The sequence below is a fragment of the Poeciliopsis prolifica genome, unplaced genomic scaffold (assembly GCF_027474105.1).
Source record: "Poeciliopsis prolifica strain line A6 unplaced genomic scaffold, Auburn_PproV2 SCAFFOLD012, whole genome shotgun sequence".
Classification (NCBI taxonomy): Eukaryota; Metazoa; Chordata; class Actinopteri; order Cyprinodontiformes; family Poeciliidae; genus Poeciliopsis; species Poeciliopsis prolifica.
Genome location: NW_026562387.1, coordinates 12,589,211 through 12,607,414, shown reverse-complemented (window position 1 = coordinate 12,607,414; position 18,204 = coordinate 12,589,211). Strand labels below are relative to the sequence as shown.

Here is an 18,204-nt window from a genome sequence, read left to right as displayed (position 1 = left end):
AATTATGACACTATTGTAAAGAATCATGACTTGGACAATATCCACCTAATTCAACTGTGATGGCATCAATTAAGACACAATTTTAACGCTACCAATTGTTTTTCATGTGTAAGAAATACATTTTTAGCTGGTTGAAGTGGGGAAAAAAATGAGCTTTTAGCTATTTTGACAATGTTGCTGATGTACTCCAGCTCTCTGGGATGTTGACCTCAGGGACCCCAGAGACTGCTGACTGTCCAAACTGGTAGTCACTCTTTGACACTTGAACTTTTCCAACTTTCAACTCTGAGATTTATATTTCAGAATGTAAATCAAGTGTCCGAATAGACAGTTCCTAAGGGTAAGATACTGACTGATCATAGTCTCCTAAATAAGCTTCACTTAAACCCCTGTTTTTTTTTTGTTTGTTTAGTCAAAGATGTATATATTTTTTAGATATTTATTTTGAAGTTAAATGAACTAAATCTTGATAAGGCCATTGATAGAAAGTGTTCAGCAGGATTAGAATGATGCAGTTCAAGCCTTCATTTTCTGCCTGTTGTGAGCCATTGAGATGTAGACCCATCAGCCCCCACTGCCAAGAAACTGATGATGTCTGCAGTTTGCTACATGATAATTTATGCAGGATTATGCTAATTCACAGGACTAGTCGTAAAACCTCTCACACCCTGGAATGCCTGTGGAAAGAATGATGAGAGTGTCACACTGTTTCTGTGCTCCTGTATTCCATGCTTTTATTTACAGAACTGTCTAACTCAAAGCCTTCTGCTTACCTTGAAAGGGTGAAAATGTAATCTCCAAATTTAAATTGGATTTACTACTGGAGATTGAATGCACATTAAAGGGATAGTTGAGGATTTTTCAAGTGTGGTTTGGTTGAAAGAATACAGTTAGGGCCAGAAATATTTGGACAGTAACACAATATTTGTGAGTTGGGCTCTGCATGCCACCGCATTGGATTTGAAATGAAACCTCTACAACAGAATTCAAGTGCAGATTGTAACGTTTAATTTAAAGGGTTGAACAAAAATATCTGATAGAAAATGTAGGAATTGTACACATTTGTTTACAAACACTCCACATTTTAGGAGCTCAAAAGTAATTGGACATATAAACATAACCCAAACAAAAAAGTTTTTTTCTCAATATTTTGTTGCGAATCCTTTGGAGGCAATCACTGCCTTAAGTCTGGAACCCATGGACATCACCAAACGCTGGGTTTCCTCCTTCTTAATGCTTGCCAGGCCTTTACAGCCGCACCTTCAGGTCTTGCTTGTTAGTGGGTCTTTCCGTCTGAAGTCTGGATTTGAGCAAGTGAAATGCATGCTCAATTGGGTTAAGATCTGGTGATTGACTTGGCCATTGCAGAATATTCCACCTTTTTGCTCTCATGAAACTCCTGGGTAGCTTTGGCTGTATGCTTGGGGTCATTATCCATCTGTACTGTGAAGCGCCGTCTGATCAACTTTGCAGCATTTGGCTGAATCTGGGCTGACAGTATATCCCGGTACACTTCAGAATTCATCCGGCTACTCTTGTCTGCTGTTATGTCATCAATAAACACAAGTGACCCAGTGCCATTGAAAGCCATGCATGCCCATGCCATCACCATGTTTTACAGAGGATGTGGTGTGCCTTGGATCATGTGCCGTTCCCTTTCTTCTCCAAACTTTTTTCTTCCCATCATTCTGGTACAGGTTGATCTTTGTCTCATCTGTCCATAGAATACTTTTCCAGAAACTGGGCTGGCTTCTTGAGGTGTTTTTGGGCAATTTAACTCTGGCCTGTCTATTTTTGGAATTGATGAATGGTTTGCATCTACATGTGAACCCTTTGTATTTGCTTTCATGGAGTCTTCTCTTTACTGTTGACTTAGAGACAGATACACCTACTTCTCTGAGAGTGTTCTGGACCTCAGTTGATGTTGTGAACGGGTCCTTCTTCACCAAAGAAAGTATGCGGCGATCATCCACCACTGTTGTCTTCAGTGGACGCCCAGGCCTTTTTGAGTTCCCAAGCTCACCAGTCAATTCCTTTTTCCTCAGAATGCACCCGACTGTTGATTTTGCTACTCCAAGCATGTCTGCTATCTCTCTGATGGATTTTTTCTTTTTTTTAAGCCTCAGGATGTTCTGCTTCACCTCAATTGAGAGCTCCTTTGACCGCATGTTGTTTGGTCACAGCAACAGCTTCCAAATGCAAAACCACACACCTGGAAACAACCCCAGACCTTTTAACTACTTACTTGATTACAGGTTAACAGGCTTTTGAGTTACTTGCAGCCTTTGGAGTCCATTGTCCAATTACTTTTGGTCCCTTGAAAAAGAGGAGACTCTGCATTACAGAGCTATGATTCCTAAACCCTTTCTCCGATTTGGATGTGGAAACTCTCATATTGCAGCTGGGAGTGTGCACTTTCAGCCCATATTATATATAAATTGTATTTCTGAACATATTTTTGTCAACAGCTAAAATAACAATACCTGTGTCACTGTCCAAATATTTCTGGCCCTAACTGTAAGTAGCTAATATCTAATTCAGTAGATATCTCTCAAGACTTAATTTAATGTACATTAAGACTAGTTGGTCCCAGAGGCTGAAGCTAACTTCCAGTCTCAGAGGGGCAAAGACCAAAGTGTGCTTTTGACATTGTAATACCACATGGCAAATGGCAGTTGGAGGTTGTGTGCCACCCATTATCTATCAATGTGAAACACTCTGGAATGTCTGTGGAAATAATGATGCAAATGCTCAGATTAAGGTTGTAAAGGATTTACAGTCAGGGTAGTTGCTTCTACTGACAGCAGGGCACCACAAAAAATCTAATTTTTAAGTTTAAGTAACTTTTATTTATTTGTATACCGCTCTACTCTTCTATTAGGCAGTTCGTAGCTGTAACTGGGAAAATATTGTGTGTGATTCTTAGAATCAGGTGGTACACTGACTATCATAAAAAAAAAACAGACTCAATGCATATTTTATAGAATCATTAGTTGACTAAAACATATGAGTGTACTCTACAGTGTGTCAAGCCAGTATTTGGTTGTGACTACTTTTGCATCTCTCACTACTTCAATGCTGTGTGGCATGGAGATGGATCTACTAGTGAGGTTATTCTGTCTGCAAACTTTTCCTTCCACTCAATGTTCTAATGGCCTGCTTGGATACAGCACAGCCATAGGTTTCTTCAACAATGACGATTTGTTTGTAGTTTAAGCAACAAGGAATTATCACCAAAAAAATGAAGATCAATATTTAGAAAAAACAAAACTTTATTTGAATCCCATGTGACCACTTTTTTTGCCACAAACATTGCACAGTATGAAAAGAAATCACATCATTGGGCATTGTGTCACATCAATTGTACACATGATCCTATTATAGGTGAAAATGTTTGTTTTTGGTGATTTCAAAATTTAAAAAAAAAATGTCTTTCAGTTTGTTAAACAGAAATATGTAGTGTTTATAACTTTACAGTCCACTGGCCGTTGTTTTCGCTGAGTGATGGTGAGGGGTGAAGGCTCAGTCTAAGAACCTGCTACATTGATCATCTGAAAAATATCCCTTGGTATGAAAATAAGAGTATAAAAAAAGTTTATTTTAAAATTAGCTAAAAGTAAATGACAAAAATCATAACTATACTTATGAAAACAGTTAAACATTAACTACAGTAGTGAATAAGTTTTTCATCGATGCCAAGAGCAAAGTGTAAGACACTGAGATGACCTTTTTCTGCCTTTAGTGTGCAAATGAATGAGGCAGAGCAATCAGGAACTCTGAAATGTTTTTAACCGTAAATGAGTGTGGACGCGACCCGTCTGAATCATCCAGCTCTTGCTCCATCCCTCTACGGCGATATTCAGTACAAGTCAAAGACATAAAGACAGGCAGCATTTTTTTGATAACATTTTTGGTCCCTGTGTGCAAATAAAATACACATGTAGATACATACGCATGTATATGAAATGACTAAACTTACAGCCAAGGCACCTTGATACAGTTTTTTTAAAAATAAAACAAAAAAACAAAAAAAAAAAATCCTCATCATGTCGATTGGTATACCAAAAATAGAAATGATCAGGCTTTCATGTGGTTTTGTTCTCTCTTGCGTGCAGAAAAAAAAAAGTCACTGAACTGAGGAGTTCCACATTCGAGACGCAAAGTCAGTCTCCTCCCCCCATCCCCCCGCTTCTCCTTTAGGACACCAGCTGTTTGGCTTGCAGCTCCATCTCCGCAGCCCGTTTGAGGGCCACGTCCACGAGGAGCTGGAAGCCGCTGAAGTCCTGTGTGAGGTCTGGAGGGGTTGGGGGAGGGGTGTTGAACAGGCCGCTGCGGGGGCTGAGGTTGCCCTCCATGCTGCTGCTGTTGAGAATGGTGGTGGTGGCAGAGAGTGGCCCCTCATCCCGGCACCGGAACATCGCTTGAGCCTGCACGGACTGCAACAGCTCGGCCGCCCTGTCGCAGTTCATTCCTGGCACCGAAGGATGGGAGGCTGTCGGGCTGGCCTGCATGGCTGTGGTGACAGTAGTGTGACAGATGACAGAGGGCCGGTTTGGAATGAGGCCAGGAGTGGGAGACGATGAGACTGGAGAGGACATGGAGTGGGACACAGGCTTCCTCAGAACACTGGGAATGCTGGGATCGAAGCTGGAAGGGTGGAGGGTGCGTTTGTCACAGGCCTCCTCTGCACCCGCAGCAGGACTGCTGTGTTTTGGAGACTGGGAGCTGTCAGAGAAGCTGTCACCAGCCTTGCTCCCTTTCCTGGATATGGTGAACTGGTTGGGATCTTTGCCGTCTTTTCTCAGCATCTCTGGGAGGAGTCGTCGCCGGGCATTGATAAACCAGTTACACACCTGAAAAAAACAGGCACATGAGACACTTTAATGAGAAAGCTGCATCGTTTGGCTAACATTTTATGCATACAAAAAAAAAAGTTTCACAAATTAAGAACTGATGGAAGTGGGTAAAAGGCAATTACCACATATTCTGGGACTACTGAAGTGCAGAGTTTATAAATTCAAAGTTTTAAATTTAGACTTCATAGAGTGGGAACTTTTTAAAGGTTCTTTTTAAGGATTAGCAGTTAATACGAGACCAGCGGTAAACGGTGGCGCATTTGATTTGCGTAATTCTGGGAATTATGCAACATTTCAGTCGAATCCTAGTTCCAAGCAGGGAAATCACTGGGTTTTCCTTACTTTTGTGGTACCAACTTAAATTGGCATTAAAAGATAATGTATTTCTCCAAATTTTACATGTTTCCACACTACAGGATCATATTGTGTGCCACTTGTGTAAGCAGATGCATTCCATCAAAAGGTCAATTCTTATTCCCTGTAACTTTCACTAGGGTTTCTATGCACAATCACCATTCTGCAAGCTCTTCTACAGGGAGAATGCAAACTTCAAGAGGACTTCTTGTTACATTTCTCATTGGAGACACTAAAACTACACTTAGCACAAATAGCATGCACCATAATTTCACTGGCACCATTTAATTCGCAAGAGTCCAAATGAGTTGCACTGAAAGATATAGCTAATAGCTGGTCCAAGAGAGGCCAAGATCAAAGTAAGCTGTTGCCATCATAAAAACAACTCTTATCTCAGAAACACAGTGGCTAAAGCAAATGCTATGTTACAAACCTTTAACCCTTCTCATTTTATCATTAGGCAGTTCAATTCACAAATTACCTATGACTATTCAGACAAGATTAAAGGATTCTTGTCTGAATCTTGTGCATCACCAATGAGCTTCTTCAGTGAAACACATATTGAGAAGGAGCATGTAAAAGATATGCAGCCACTTCTTTAATAGAGATAAAGTGTATAATTGAGAAAATAGGCATTTATGTGAATTACATTTTATTTTTTTTATTTTACACTGCAGTTTCTATCAGGAAGATTACTGTTGACACACCACCTCAAAAATGAGACTTCTATGTAAATAGCCAACCAAAACAAATTAACTATGAATTTAAATTTTGTAAAATAATATTCACTTAAACATGTATGAGACTTTAGTTTTTGTATATTTAAAAATAGTTGAACTTTGCTTTCGATCTTGGACCCTGCTCTTGAATGTCAGTGGAGGGAACCAACTGATCTTGATTAATACTGAATAAAAATGCTAAGAATCATCTACAGCGAGTAGTACATTAACTACCTATGACTTAACTTGAAAAATTCTGAACTCTCCCTTTAAATTATGTATTTTAACAATAAGAGCTAATCTCCTTTGTCAAACTATTAACAACTGTTGTCCCACCACTCTTTTTGTCCACTCCTTTAGGCTAGTTGTAACTGGCTCAGGGAGGCCTGTAACTCTAACTATGTAAATGACTATGCATTGTTCCCAGACAGCTGGGATGGAATGAGACTAGAGGGAGGGAAATTCCTGTCCAATGTCTCTCAGCCAAACCAGCAGCACTCACAGGGAGTGAGTTTACTCACGTTGCCTCATATACTTTTTGTGTTGCAACGTCAAGCTGGTTTGGATGACCTTCAATTCACTGTTGACGTGTTGCGTTTGCCATCTTGACAGGATATGAGTCACTAAAGCTCACGCTTGTTTCCTCTCAAGTTTTACAGTGGCTTTTTTTTTTTACTTGTTTACTGGCAGCAAGTCTTTGGTAATTTTATGTGTCTTTACTTCATACCTGCAACGTAGAGAGCTGAGTCTGCTTAGAGAGAAGGGCCTTCTCCTGCTCTGATGGGTAAGCATTGTAACGGTGCTCATACAGCCAATCCCTAAGAATCTGGACCGACTCTTTGGGCAGGTTCCCTCTCCGTTTCCTCTTCCCGTTGCTCCCGGCACTCGAGGACAGATCCAGGGGGGCGTCGACGCTATCCTCATCATCCGTCTCGCTCCCCGACAGCATTGTCAGACCTGAAACAAGAAAAGGAGAGCACATTAGGATAGGACGGGGGGGGGAAGCCTATCCGGTTTTCATCAAGTCCCGCAGAGACCGTCTGGGAGGCAGCTGATGTGTCAGAAGCGAGCTGTCAAGTTCAGCCATGTGATTCATATAAGGAGCGAGGGAGGGAGGATGTGAGAAGGAAAAAAAGAGGAGGGGGAGAAATTGAAGGAGGGGGGGACGTCACAAAGGCTTGCCTGATGCTGTGTCAGTTAAAAAGCCCTGCCTTCACAAACCGACCAAACAGTAGGGAAAGGGACATGTACAAGGGATTCCGTTTTTTAACAACAGGAGCTTTGCCTTTTTAAAAAAAAATAATTGAAGGTTCTGCTTTCAATCTTCGTCCTTATCAAACAAGGTTTTGGGCCTTTTGAATCAACATGAGAGTGACATTTCAACAAAGTCACTCTCATGACTAAATAATATACTTAACCCCTTTTTTCCAGGAATTTCTCTGCTGCCCCAAAATGTATTTATTATAACATCTTAGGTAAACAGCAAAGTGGGTCTAGCTGTCTTGCAGTGTCAGTGGTGGTTCTGTTGGGGGAAAACACGAGATTCCTCATGCTGACTCGTCCAAGGCTGGTATGTGATCCTCACAAGAAAGCAAACTTTAGCAATATTAATGCTACAAAAACTGTAATAACTGAGGCAATACATTTGTTTTTTATTAAAACAGAAAATATTTCTAATTATTACATCCAATGAGTGTTATCAGTAACATGCATTTTGTTCCCTTAATCTGTGCATTGACTAATTTATTTTTATACGTTAAATTAAAGTTTATAAATGACAATTTGATATTCATTTCGATATTTGTTAGACCCCGTAGCCCTACATTAGTGATGGGTGACACCTCTTACGTTTTTACACTGAGACTGTCAGCCTGACTGACAAGGAATTTAAGGCCATACACATGTGAGAATGTTTTCTGTCCATTTGTGTTTTCTAAAAGACACTTTGTAAACATGGCAATGATTATTGTCCACACATATGAAACAAAAGTGACCCAAATGTCACACGAACTGTGCCTGTAGGTGGCGACAAAAAGCACTCATTGAACTACACCAAAAACAAAGGAGGCATTACATCTGACATTTTTTGGGGGGTTCGAGGTTTAAGCTTGAATTTGTGAATTAGTTGCGTAAAGTATATACTTGGAACAATACAACACCTTTAGGACTACGAACCCTTATGGCCTCTGTAAACCTGCAAATTCTTCTGTGGTTAGAAATATTTCTAAACAGCCAAATGAGTATTTTTTTGTAAATAAGAGAAATAAACATTTCAGCCAGCAGACCAGCAGTACGCAGCAACAGGTCAGAAGGGGGCAGTGCTGTGTTACTTTAGGCCCTATAAAGCTGGAGAAAACTCCAGTCGCTTTGGGACTTCCCCAGGCATCTCATGCAAATTACTTTAAACTCTCAGAAGGGCACATGGATTTTTTTTTTTTTAACTTCATATTGAAGTTCAACATATTGATAAGAGTATATAATCACTGCCTGACTGGCAGCAAACTGAAAACTACATTTAAGCACAAGTATTCATTTGGAAAATTCCTCTTCTGAAAGAAATAACTTTTGAAGCAGCTTGCCAGTAGCTTGTGTAATATTTCGACCAATATTTACATCTGGACAGCTTAGGGAGCCATGTAAGAAAATTCAAAGGACAGATGAGGTTTAAGTGGTCTGCATTAGAACAAAGTAGTAGGAAAAGAGCAAGAAAGTTCCCAACAGGATGAGGTAATTACGTAGGCTGGAGAAGAGGGGAAAGGGGGAGGGGAGACCTGTTGCAAATCAGCGTCTCCAGACTAAACAAAAGAACCCATGGGCTGCGTGCGTCTTTGTACCCAACTGAAAAGTTTCCACTCGCCAAGAGACACTTTATGGTGAACTCAACACCTTCCTAAAACTTACAACTAACCAGAATGATCAGAAAAGTGTTCAAACTCATCCACGTCGCTGGTTTAGTGAGTTTAACACAACTTGTAAGATGGTTTCTATTGTGTGCCTGCGTGAAGGAACTGCACCACGAGGTCCACGAACAAGGCAACAGCCAACTTCCCAACAATGAGGTCAATAAGAACATTAGCCTACTTTCTGATTTCAGACGCTTTAAAGCCGCGCTTAATGTGTTTGTCTCTTTAAGACCGAAAAGATACAATGTATCAATTTTTTTTTATACGAAAGCACGTTGTGAAAATGTCACAAACTCGCGAGCACAACAATAGTGCCACCAACTTTGGCTTTTATCGTCGCTGTATTACTTCGTCACTTATTTAATGAAAAAATGCCTAAATACAAAGGTTAAAAACACCCAAAAACCTTGGCGTCTTCCTCTTAAGTTTTAACGTTTTGCGCTTTCAATTCAGGTCGAGACTTCGTTCTAAAAACACGTAAACATGGGATAGCGCGACACAAACAGAAGTAGCATAAACACACGTGTAACTAATCTTAAACGGTGAGCGAAAAACAAGCATATCCACTTTTGACACCGCGCCAGCACATGGTGGAAGAAAAGCCCCCTGTCATGTCTGAGAAGGAAACAATGGACTGCATGGTTTGCATATGAGGAGAATCGTTCTGTTTACTGTTTTTTTTCCCAGTAAATGAAGCTTACGTTTTTTTTTTTGGTACTCTTCTACAACAAACGTCCCACATACCTTTTTTCGTCTTCATCTCCGTTTGTAAAATGCCCAGTAATTCCCCTGTTTTTCGTCCGTTCAGTGTGTATCCCAGGGGGGGAAAATCCTTATTCATCAAGTTTCTTTTTAAAAAAAAAAAAGAAACGTTTTATACTGGTCTCTCTTCTCTTGGCCCCTGTTGTGAATCTTGATGTATATATATATATATAAAAAGAAAGTAGAGGTGGTGGTGGGGGTTTACCTGAGACCACTCCGTCCCTTCGGCTCTCAAAGCCGTTTTCCTCGTTGACTCTGTGTGTGTGTGTGTTTGAACCTGAAACTGGGTGACAGCTATCTTTGACAGCTGCGTGACTCAACGCAGAGATCCTCCCACCATGTTGAGCTGCATGGGGAAGAAAATCTCTGACATCAGCGCGGCTTGTTCCACTGACATGAATGCATACAGTTTCGCCAGGCTTTTTAACTACCGCAGAATTCCCCCTAAACGCATAAGAACTTAGCGCGTACGCACACTTTTGAAAACAATATGCGGGGAGAGCGTGTTATTTGTTTCGCCAGTGAGGGAGCTCGGAATGAAAACAAAACAGGCTGGTGGAGGGAGCACTGCGGACCTCGTGGCAGTAACTGAGTGAAACAAACACGGCTTGCCTTTCGGCAAAAAACCTCTTTAAAAAAAAAAGCCCAGAAAAGGTTTTTGTTGATTTATCTCCAGACCTTCTACCAAAGGCTTTGCTTTTTAAGAGTGTGATCCTATTACGCGTATTAGGGTTCAAACGGTTCAATTATTAAGTGTTGGACAATATAATGTACCTCCTCCTCCTTTCTCTCTCATTTTGCTACGGGAAATTAATTAACGTTAGTTAAATGTATTCATAATGTTACCATTGCTGATATAAACCTCCAGACGTGGGTGCAGTAGTGACACATTGACCCCGCCTTGCAGCAGCTGGAGGGTTATAGTGCGCCAGTTCAGGTTATTGAAACCAACAACAAGGACGGCGATGGAGAGGGGAAAACGATCGATGCCTTCATTTGTATGCGGACCGCAACCTTGCGACAGCTGCTGTGGCATCGGCTGTTTGCATGAATTTGTTCCAAACAACCGCTTGGGTTCCATCTTTGAGGGGGGAAATGTCTCCCTCCAGTGGTTCGTTTTGCCACAGAGTTTATGTTTGAATGTGAGGGAAACCTGAGGTCCTCGAGCTCCCTCTGGTAGTTAAGATGGTTCCGTGCAACCCCGGATGCGTAAACACGAGAATAAATACGTTTTAGAAAAGAAAATCTTAAATATGATTTTGCAGCCCACATATCAACTGAAGATATGTTTACACTTTTACTACAAGCTAAGAGAATGTCTTATGCTTTTCCACATTTTGTCATTTCAAGAATTTATTATTATTATTATTCAGTCCTCTTTAATTTGATGTCCCTAACTAAAATTAATTTGAACTTATTACCTTTGTTGTTTGGTACCAGTATGAATGCAGCTTATTAGTGAACAAATAATATCATGAAGATAAAATAACTCAGGAGATTAGTCAGGGAAAAAAAAACTGTGTGTCAGGGTTAGGTTAAAAATAATATCATAAGGTTTTAAGATCAAACAGTGCACTGCTGAATCCATCGCCTGAATATGCAAAAACTATTATGCTAGTGTTCCTACCAAGACATGGCCATGCACCTAAACAGAACGATTAGACAAGGACAGCGTTAATCAGACAAACAGCTATAATATCTATATTATCATGCTCTGATGATATCAATTCATCAGAACATGTCACAGCTTGAAATGTAACCACATGACTGCTATGAGGTAAAGGCTATATAAAGCAGTGACATTCTGGGAATCTCCAGAAGGTCTAACAGTCCAAGTGTTAAATATAGGCATATCAACAAGTTTGTCATATCAAAGGCTTGTAGCCTTCTGTCATTCAAGAAAAAATCTAAATGGAAAATATCATATTTAATACAATGATATAAATATTACATTCTACAATTTGTATTTTGTTTGCAATTATTGTGGTTATTTTATGTATTTATTGAATCCCCCACAAAATGTACTGTCTACAATTATTCCGTCCAAATCTCATAAGATTCTTTCTTTTTCTTCCTTCCTTTCTTTCTTAATTGTTATTTTTCCTTCTTTATTTTCCTCTTTCCATGCTTCTCGGCTACTGAGAGTCATACTGTAAATAAAAAATAGTGCCTTCCTATGACTTGCACTGATGTCAGTGAGATAGGTCAAGTCACCTAGTGACAAAACAAAGCGGACGGCAAATGCATCCTTTCAAAATAAAATGTTATCTTTCCATATAAACGTTTGGGCCACTTGTTTACGACAAAAATGTTGTCACCTTCCTGGGCATGTACTTGCCAAGTAGCTAAAATATAAACTCTAAATTAGTCACGTTAAAAATAGCTATTTGACTTTGATGTTTAGACAAATGTATTTTTTTTTCAATGAAAATTTAAATGTATCAAAGATATATTTGAGAAAAGTCTTTAAATTGAGCAACTATATTATGAAAATGTTAACAAAAAGAATCTGAAGGACTTTTTACTGAATTAATAAGTAAAAAGTCCTTCCTCACATAATAAGGAAGGGGGAAAAATCATACAAACCTGTTTTCTGTGTGCAAATCTGCTTTAGGAACCCTTTGCTTGCACACCTCAAATGCTGCCCAAAGTGTTGTTTCACATGAGTAAATGAAACAAGATGTTTTCAGAATAGGATTTAATTTGCGAAGGGCAATAAACCAAACTAACATCACCTTATATTAAATGTTATCACCCTCTAAACTTGAGAACTTGTTTCACAAACTCCTAGCATCTGCAATTTCCGGAGAGCATTTGTGACAACTGTTGATGGGCTTTTAATAACACTTTGGAGCAAGTCTTCTTTGGATATTTGTTTTATTTTCGCAACATTTTAGGGTTTCAAAGTAGGAATATCATCCTTGCATTTGTCTAAGCTTTGACGAGGCCAGTGATAGTCCTTCTTTATAACTCACAGCTTAAAATCACCAACTGACAACTGGACGTTGGCACAATTATTAGTTAGTAATAATTGTGTCAATTTGCCCAGGCCCTGCTTTTTATGTATGTTTATCCGCTGGCATGCTTGACTGCAGTTATCTTGTTCTATGTCACAATTCATGATTGGTGTTTTTATATTATAAAATATATTTCTTTGGACAATTATACATGAGAAACTGGATTGAAAAAGATACCGAACATTTTTTTAAATGTAATTTTATTTTGAAAATCTCGAAGGGAAGTCTTTGTGATTTCATCCTGCCTGACTGTTTAACCAGCAGGGTCCAGTTGCAGTTTCAACTCTAAAATTAGGGAGGCACCCTGTCTGCAAATGACGCAAAGAGCCCGAACTGGAGCGTGTCGTCGTCTCTGGGTGTTGCTGATAAGGGGACCGGGGGCCATGGAGACGTTCCCAACAGCTCCCCGCTGTTGTCACCGATGACAAGGGTCTTAATATATTTTTAGCCGATGTTGTCATGTTTTCGTAACGGCTCGGCCGCTTCGTCCGCTATAAAGCACCGTGTTTCAAACATGCAGCTGTACAACAGCGTTCTCACACACTACCCGAGGACGTCCGGGTCCAGGAAAGTTACTGTCAACCCGTCTCCCGCGCCCGAACACTCCAGCGCGGCGACGCAAAGTTCCTCTGAGGTCGACGGACAACTTCGACTGCGCACAACTTCAGCGACTAACGGCGCTGAGACAAACATGCCAGCCTTTTCCTGCTACGAAGCCTCACCGGTGAGGCCAGTTCACTTCACCTCGACGGCTGAGATAATAATTCGGAGACCTGGTGGAGTGGAAAGGTCTGTACCGGTTCACATCATCAAGGAGCCCAAGAACAAGTCGCAAAGAGGTGAAAATCAGCTCTGCAATGACTGTGATTCAGATATAATGGTGGAGATGATTAACCATCTGGGCAACGCAACTGATGAGATGTTTCCTGGGAATCATGTTTTCAGGAGCAGCAGTATCAATGGGACGATGAGGAATTCATACGAGGATGAAACTTCTTCCCAAACATCTTCTTCTAGAAGGAATGGATTTCTCTCAGTGGATATGGAAGAACTTTCTCCCATGGGGTCGTCACGTAAAGAGGAGAAGGCCTTTGAGCTCAGTGTCCTCCAGGAGTCTCCACCGCAGAGAGGCCAAAAACCAGGGGACATCAACGATAAGGTCACCAGGTATCTGGCTGAGGTGGAGAGGCAGAACAAGTACCTCCAGGAGAGACACAAGTACAGGTACCACATCATTCCAGATGGCAACTGCCTGTACAGAGCTGTGTGCAAGGCCACATACGGAGACCAAGCAAGGCATGGGGAGCTGCGGGAGCAGACCGTGCACCACATCGCCGACCACCTGGACGAGTTCATACCCATCATTGAGGGGGACGTTGGAGAGTTCTTGATCAACGCAGCGCAGGATGGTACCTGGGCTGGGTATCCAGAGCTCCTGGCCATGAGTCAAATGCTGAATGTCAACATCCACCTTACGACTGGTGGCAGCTTGGAGAGTTCCACTGTTTCCACCATGGTGCACTATCTTGGGGAGGAGGATGCTTCCAAACCGGCAATCTGGCTTAGCTGGCTCAGCAATGGTCACTACGATGTCATATTGGACAAGCGTCTCCCCAACCCAGAGTATGAGGACTGGTGTCGACAATCACAGATGCAGAGGAAGCGGGACGAGGACCTGGCAAAATCTATGGCAGCTTCGTTGTCTAAGATGTACCTAGAACAAAATGGTTATGTTTGAATTAAAGTTTGTATGACAGAGGACATATTTTCTTACAGAATGAAAGACAGAGACTCTTTTGATGACTTTCTTCCTGCTTTAAATTATTTTTTATAAGATTTCTTTGTGTGAAACAAAGTGCAGTGCACAGGCTTGAGCTTTTCTACATACCAGAGCTTCCAGATTGGAGTGTGAAGGATGTATGCTTGTTCTCTGGATGATTTTAGTTACTTTGACATCAGTGATGCTTTGAGTTGTGAGTATGTTTGCAGTGTACAACATTTATTTGCCTTTTTCTTGGCCGACCATTTATACTTTTGACATAATTTGTGCAACAGTTGACACATTTTAAACAGGGCTCCAATGCAGTTTGTAATTTGTACAAGAAGCACTTAGGAAACTGTTGGACTTCTGACTTTTCCTTTTCTATTTTCTGAGGATAAACATCTAAAAATACCAAAAAAATTAAGTGTTTTTATGTCTAGATGACATGCTTTGTTTTTGATTTGCTTCATCACAACTACATTTTAATGTTACCCATTATTATGTTTGTTTTTTGACTCACTGACTGAATGTACCTCAAACCCTCACAAAAAAACATTTCACTACTTTTTAGGTTTCAGGTAACTGTAAAGAGTGGTAAAACCAAAGATGTGGTTGGTGATTCATGCCTGGGTAAAATGTAAAACAAAACACCATATTTGCTGATCTTTATTTTGACCAACCCGAATAAACTTGAAAAAAGTTCTTGATCTAATATAGAGAACCCACATGTTATGCGAGATCCGCCAGTCTTTATTTGAGAAATGAATTCTAGATTTTAAGATGGAGCTGATCTCAGTCCAGACGCAAAAGAGTAGTGAAGCCTTGCATTCCAAAAAAATGAAGCCAGTTTAATTTTCATGACTTGCAAAACCTAGAGATAATAGGACAAGTGACAACCATTTAACCCATTTCAACATTAGTGTTTTATATTCAAATGTCCAAAATTTTATTAAAGAGTGCTGAAAAAACTGTCCATTTGAACTGGGAAATTTATGGAATTTTGTTTTGAAATGTTTAAGAACGCAGTTTGAAATGGAGGGAATTTTAGATTGCATTTTCTTATGTATACATATATATTTGTATCTTTGTTTTTTTATTTATCCGTTTTCTCTCTTGTGCACAAAAAGTCAATCTAGGTATAGGTTGGTTATTAGATTCTCACCACATTTTATCTGCAGTAGTACAGCCCTAACAAAAAATCAGTAAAATTTTCCTACTGCTGCTGAGGTAATATGTTACTACAGGTATAACTGTTTTTTTTTGTTGTTGTTTTTTTATCACAGCATTCACATATACAAAGATATAAGTTGCACTAACTCAGTTTTGCAGTAGTTTTAAAGCAAACATAGTACCTTCTTAGTAAGAGTGATGGGTTGATTTTCATTTTTTATTTTGTTTGTTTTAAATCATGTTTTGTTCTCTTTTTCTAAGCAAGTAAAAGGTGTATTTTCTTTTTTTTCAGATAGCTGACAAGCAGCAGCATGTGGGGGAGGGGTAGCAATAAAAAGTATATTCTACACAACTGAAAAAAATTCCAATCACTCTGGCACTTATATCTGGCTTATCATTAAAACAACCACAAACTGTAGGCACATAATATAGTACATTTTAGAATTTGTGAAACCAGAATTGCTTTACACCGTTATCCAGTCCATGCCAAGTCCCACCACAATTAAGTTTTGGTGTCTCGATGATCTTGAATCATTTCTATAAATTTCATGGATTTGTTTTTATTTTTTGGATAGTTTCCAAATAAAATGTAAAAATGAGATTACATTTTTCTGCTTTTTTTTTAATCTACAAATTAACATTTCATATTTTCTTCCTCATGTGCTCTTGCTAATATTATCTGAAACGCTCACAAAGACTGTACTTGACTCCATTTGAACTATGTCACTTACAATGATCCTAAAGCCAATTATTCAGGTCTGACTGCAGAACTTGGTGTAAAAACAAAATTATAACCATGAGTTGGTTTCCACATCAGTTAGGTGCTAGTTTGTGTTGGTCTGTCACATAAAATCGGATGAAAATATACTAGTTTATGGCTGTAACGTGGCAAAGATTAGAGATGCGAATATCAAACAGTACATGACAAATTTACGGATTTATAAACAGAAATAGATGGAGGTAGCAACCTTTGTCACGTTAGAAAAGGATCTTCTCTAGTAATCTGTATCTATGGATCTTATGACCACGTAAGAATTTTAAAAGCAAAATCTGCAGGAAACTTTCAAACCCCCCCAAAAAAATACCTTAGTCTTACTGGAACACATTCCAATCTATTTTTATAAGGATCTTGGAAGTGTTTCCAAAATACCTCCATAATGGTTTGTTTCAGTAAATTATTTGGAGCGCAGGAAATGACCCTTGATTTATTTTTTTGTTTGCATCCAAGAAAAACTGCCACAATGCCAGGAAAAGAAAAAAAAACCAAAAAGAAAAAAAAAAAAACTGTTTGACTTTGCTTCCACGAGATGGCACTCTAAACTCTAATATTTCCTAAATTACGTTCATGTTTTGCAGTATTTATTTATTTTTTCTTTTTGTTCAAATGTAGGGATAGTCGGGGCTTCTTTCTTAACTCAGCACACAAAGCACAAGTCATAGTACAATGTATATTTTTAAAGTGTGCATTTAAGCTCGTCATGTTACGATTTTCATTGTAGTTTAAAAAAAATTACATCTTTCTGAAAACACATTATAATCACATAAAAGGGACATGTTTTGTGGTGTGTGCTTCCACTGCTGCTTAGTTAAATATTTTGTTACATTCTTTTACCTGAAACCTTTACGATAGTGACGTAACGACGCACATAGAAGAAAGTTTTAATCTTCTCTTTAATGCGGGAAGAGGAATGGGCTCCTCTGGCGCCTGAGTTTTCTCCCACGAATCATAAACAGGCAGCCAGGCTGAGCACAGCAGAGGAGAAGAGGAAGAAGACAGGTGAGAACGGACTCCTTCTCTGCAGTGGGCGACTGTGGCGGCTGCGAATCGGCGCACAGAGAGAAAGGAAGTCACCGACGGACACTGACGCTCTTCTGCCGCGCGCGGTGCGCCCGTGGAGGATTCCCACGCGCCAGAACTCACGGTCCACCTCGACACTCGGGAAGTTTACGGAGCGGATTCTGAGGAACAAACAGCCAACATGTCGGGACATCGGGTGCAGTTCGCGGACCTTCCTCCCAATGAGCACAAAGGAAGCCCCAAATTTTCCAGTAAGAAAAAAATATATATTTATAAATATATAGCCTATATATATATATATTTGATAAAGTGCGTTTTCTTCCCTTTCCAGTATTAAATGAAAACTTTTGAAAAACTCAAGTAGCTCTAAAACAGCTGTATTGTACTTTAACATTGTTAGTTAACTTTGGAGCACATTTTTGTCTGAAAAGCCCAAACTTAATTATGCAGAATTATCAGTCATGTTTAAAAAAAGTTGCATTTTAAAGGTTCGTTTTGTTCTTAAAACTTTTTTTTTTATCCAACATTACTTTCACTAACATGTTACTCACTAACATGATAGTCATACACTGCAACAACAGTGTATGACTGTACATACTGCACAGTCAGTGATTGTTTTGTCAGTTTTAGTGCCCTTCTTTCCTCATCTACCTCATTTTGGAAAAATATATTGTTTCCTTATCAGAACCACTAGGAATAAGTAATTCCACTTAGTCAGATATTTGACATCTGCAAGTTTATTTAAAACACATGACAGTGGCATATGTGATGGTCTGATTTGAATGAATTACACCCATTTGCTTACACAACCCCCCACTGTTATTGCTATATGTACAAATATATGGTACCTTGATGTGGGTGAC

General features: G+C 39.6%; 3 protein-coding genes across 4 annotated transcripts in view; 2 read left to right on the top strand and 1 right to left on the bottom strand.

The window, feature by feature from the left end:
* Positions 1 to 3,254: 3,254 nt before the first annotated feature.
* tgif1 (TGFB-induced factor homeobox 1) lies at positions 3,255 to 9,970 on the bottom strand. 2 transcript variants are annotated; one of them, XM_055037672.1, is made up of 4 exons: positions 9,800 to 9,886; positions 9,577 to 9,680; positions 6,657 to 6,886; positions 3,255 to 4,853 (listed from the first exon to the last, which is right to left on the bottom strand). In XM_055037672.1, exons 2-4 carry the CDS (start codon positions 9,671 to 9,673, stop codon positions 4,197 to 4,199), a joined length of 984 nt encoding a protein of 327 aa, XP_054893647.1. In that variant the 5' UTR covers positions 9,674 to 9,680; positions 9,800 to 9,886; the 3' UTR covers positions 3,255 to 4,196. The 2 variants fall into 2 exon arrangements, with proteins under 2 accessions (XP_054893647.1, XP_054893648.1); XM_055037673.1 differs by lacking the exon at positions 9,577 to 9,680 and having other exon boundaries at positions 9,800 to 9,970.
* Positions 9,971 to 12,878: 2,908 nt separating this feature from the next.
* Positions 12,879 to 16,142, top strand: LOC129364791 (OTU domain-containing protein 1). The gene has a single exon (XM_055037671.1). It carries the CDS (start codon positions 13,063 to 13,065, stop codon positions 14,347 to 14,349), a length of 1,287 nt encoding a protein of 428 aa, XP_054893646.1. The 5' UTR covers positions 12,879 to 13,062; the 3' UTR covers positions 14,350 to 16,142.
* A 1,149-nt stretch (positions 16,143 to 17,291) lies between these two features.
* Positions 17,292 to 18,204, top strand: part of si:ch211-285f17.1 (sickle tail protein homolog) — a 113,784-nt gene continuing 112,871 nt past the window's right edge. Inside the window, exon 1 of the mRNA XM_055037657.1 lies at positions 17,292 to 17,592. Coding sequence (XP_054893632.1) covers positions 17,523 to 17,592 — 70 coding nt within the window. The 5' untranslated portion in view covers positions 17,292 to 17,522. The remainder of the gene's footprint in view (positions 17,593 to 18,204) is intronic.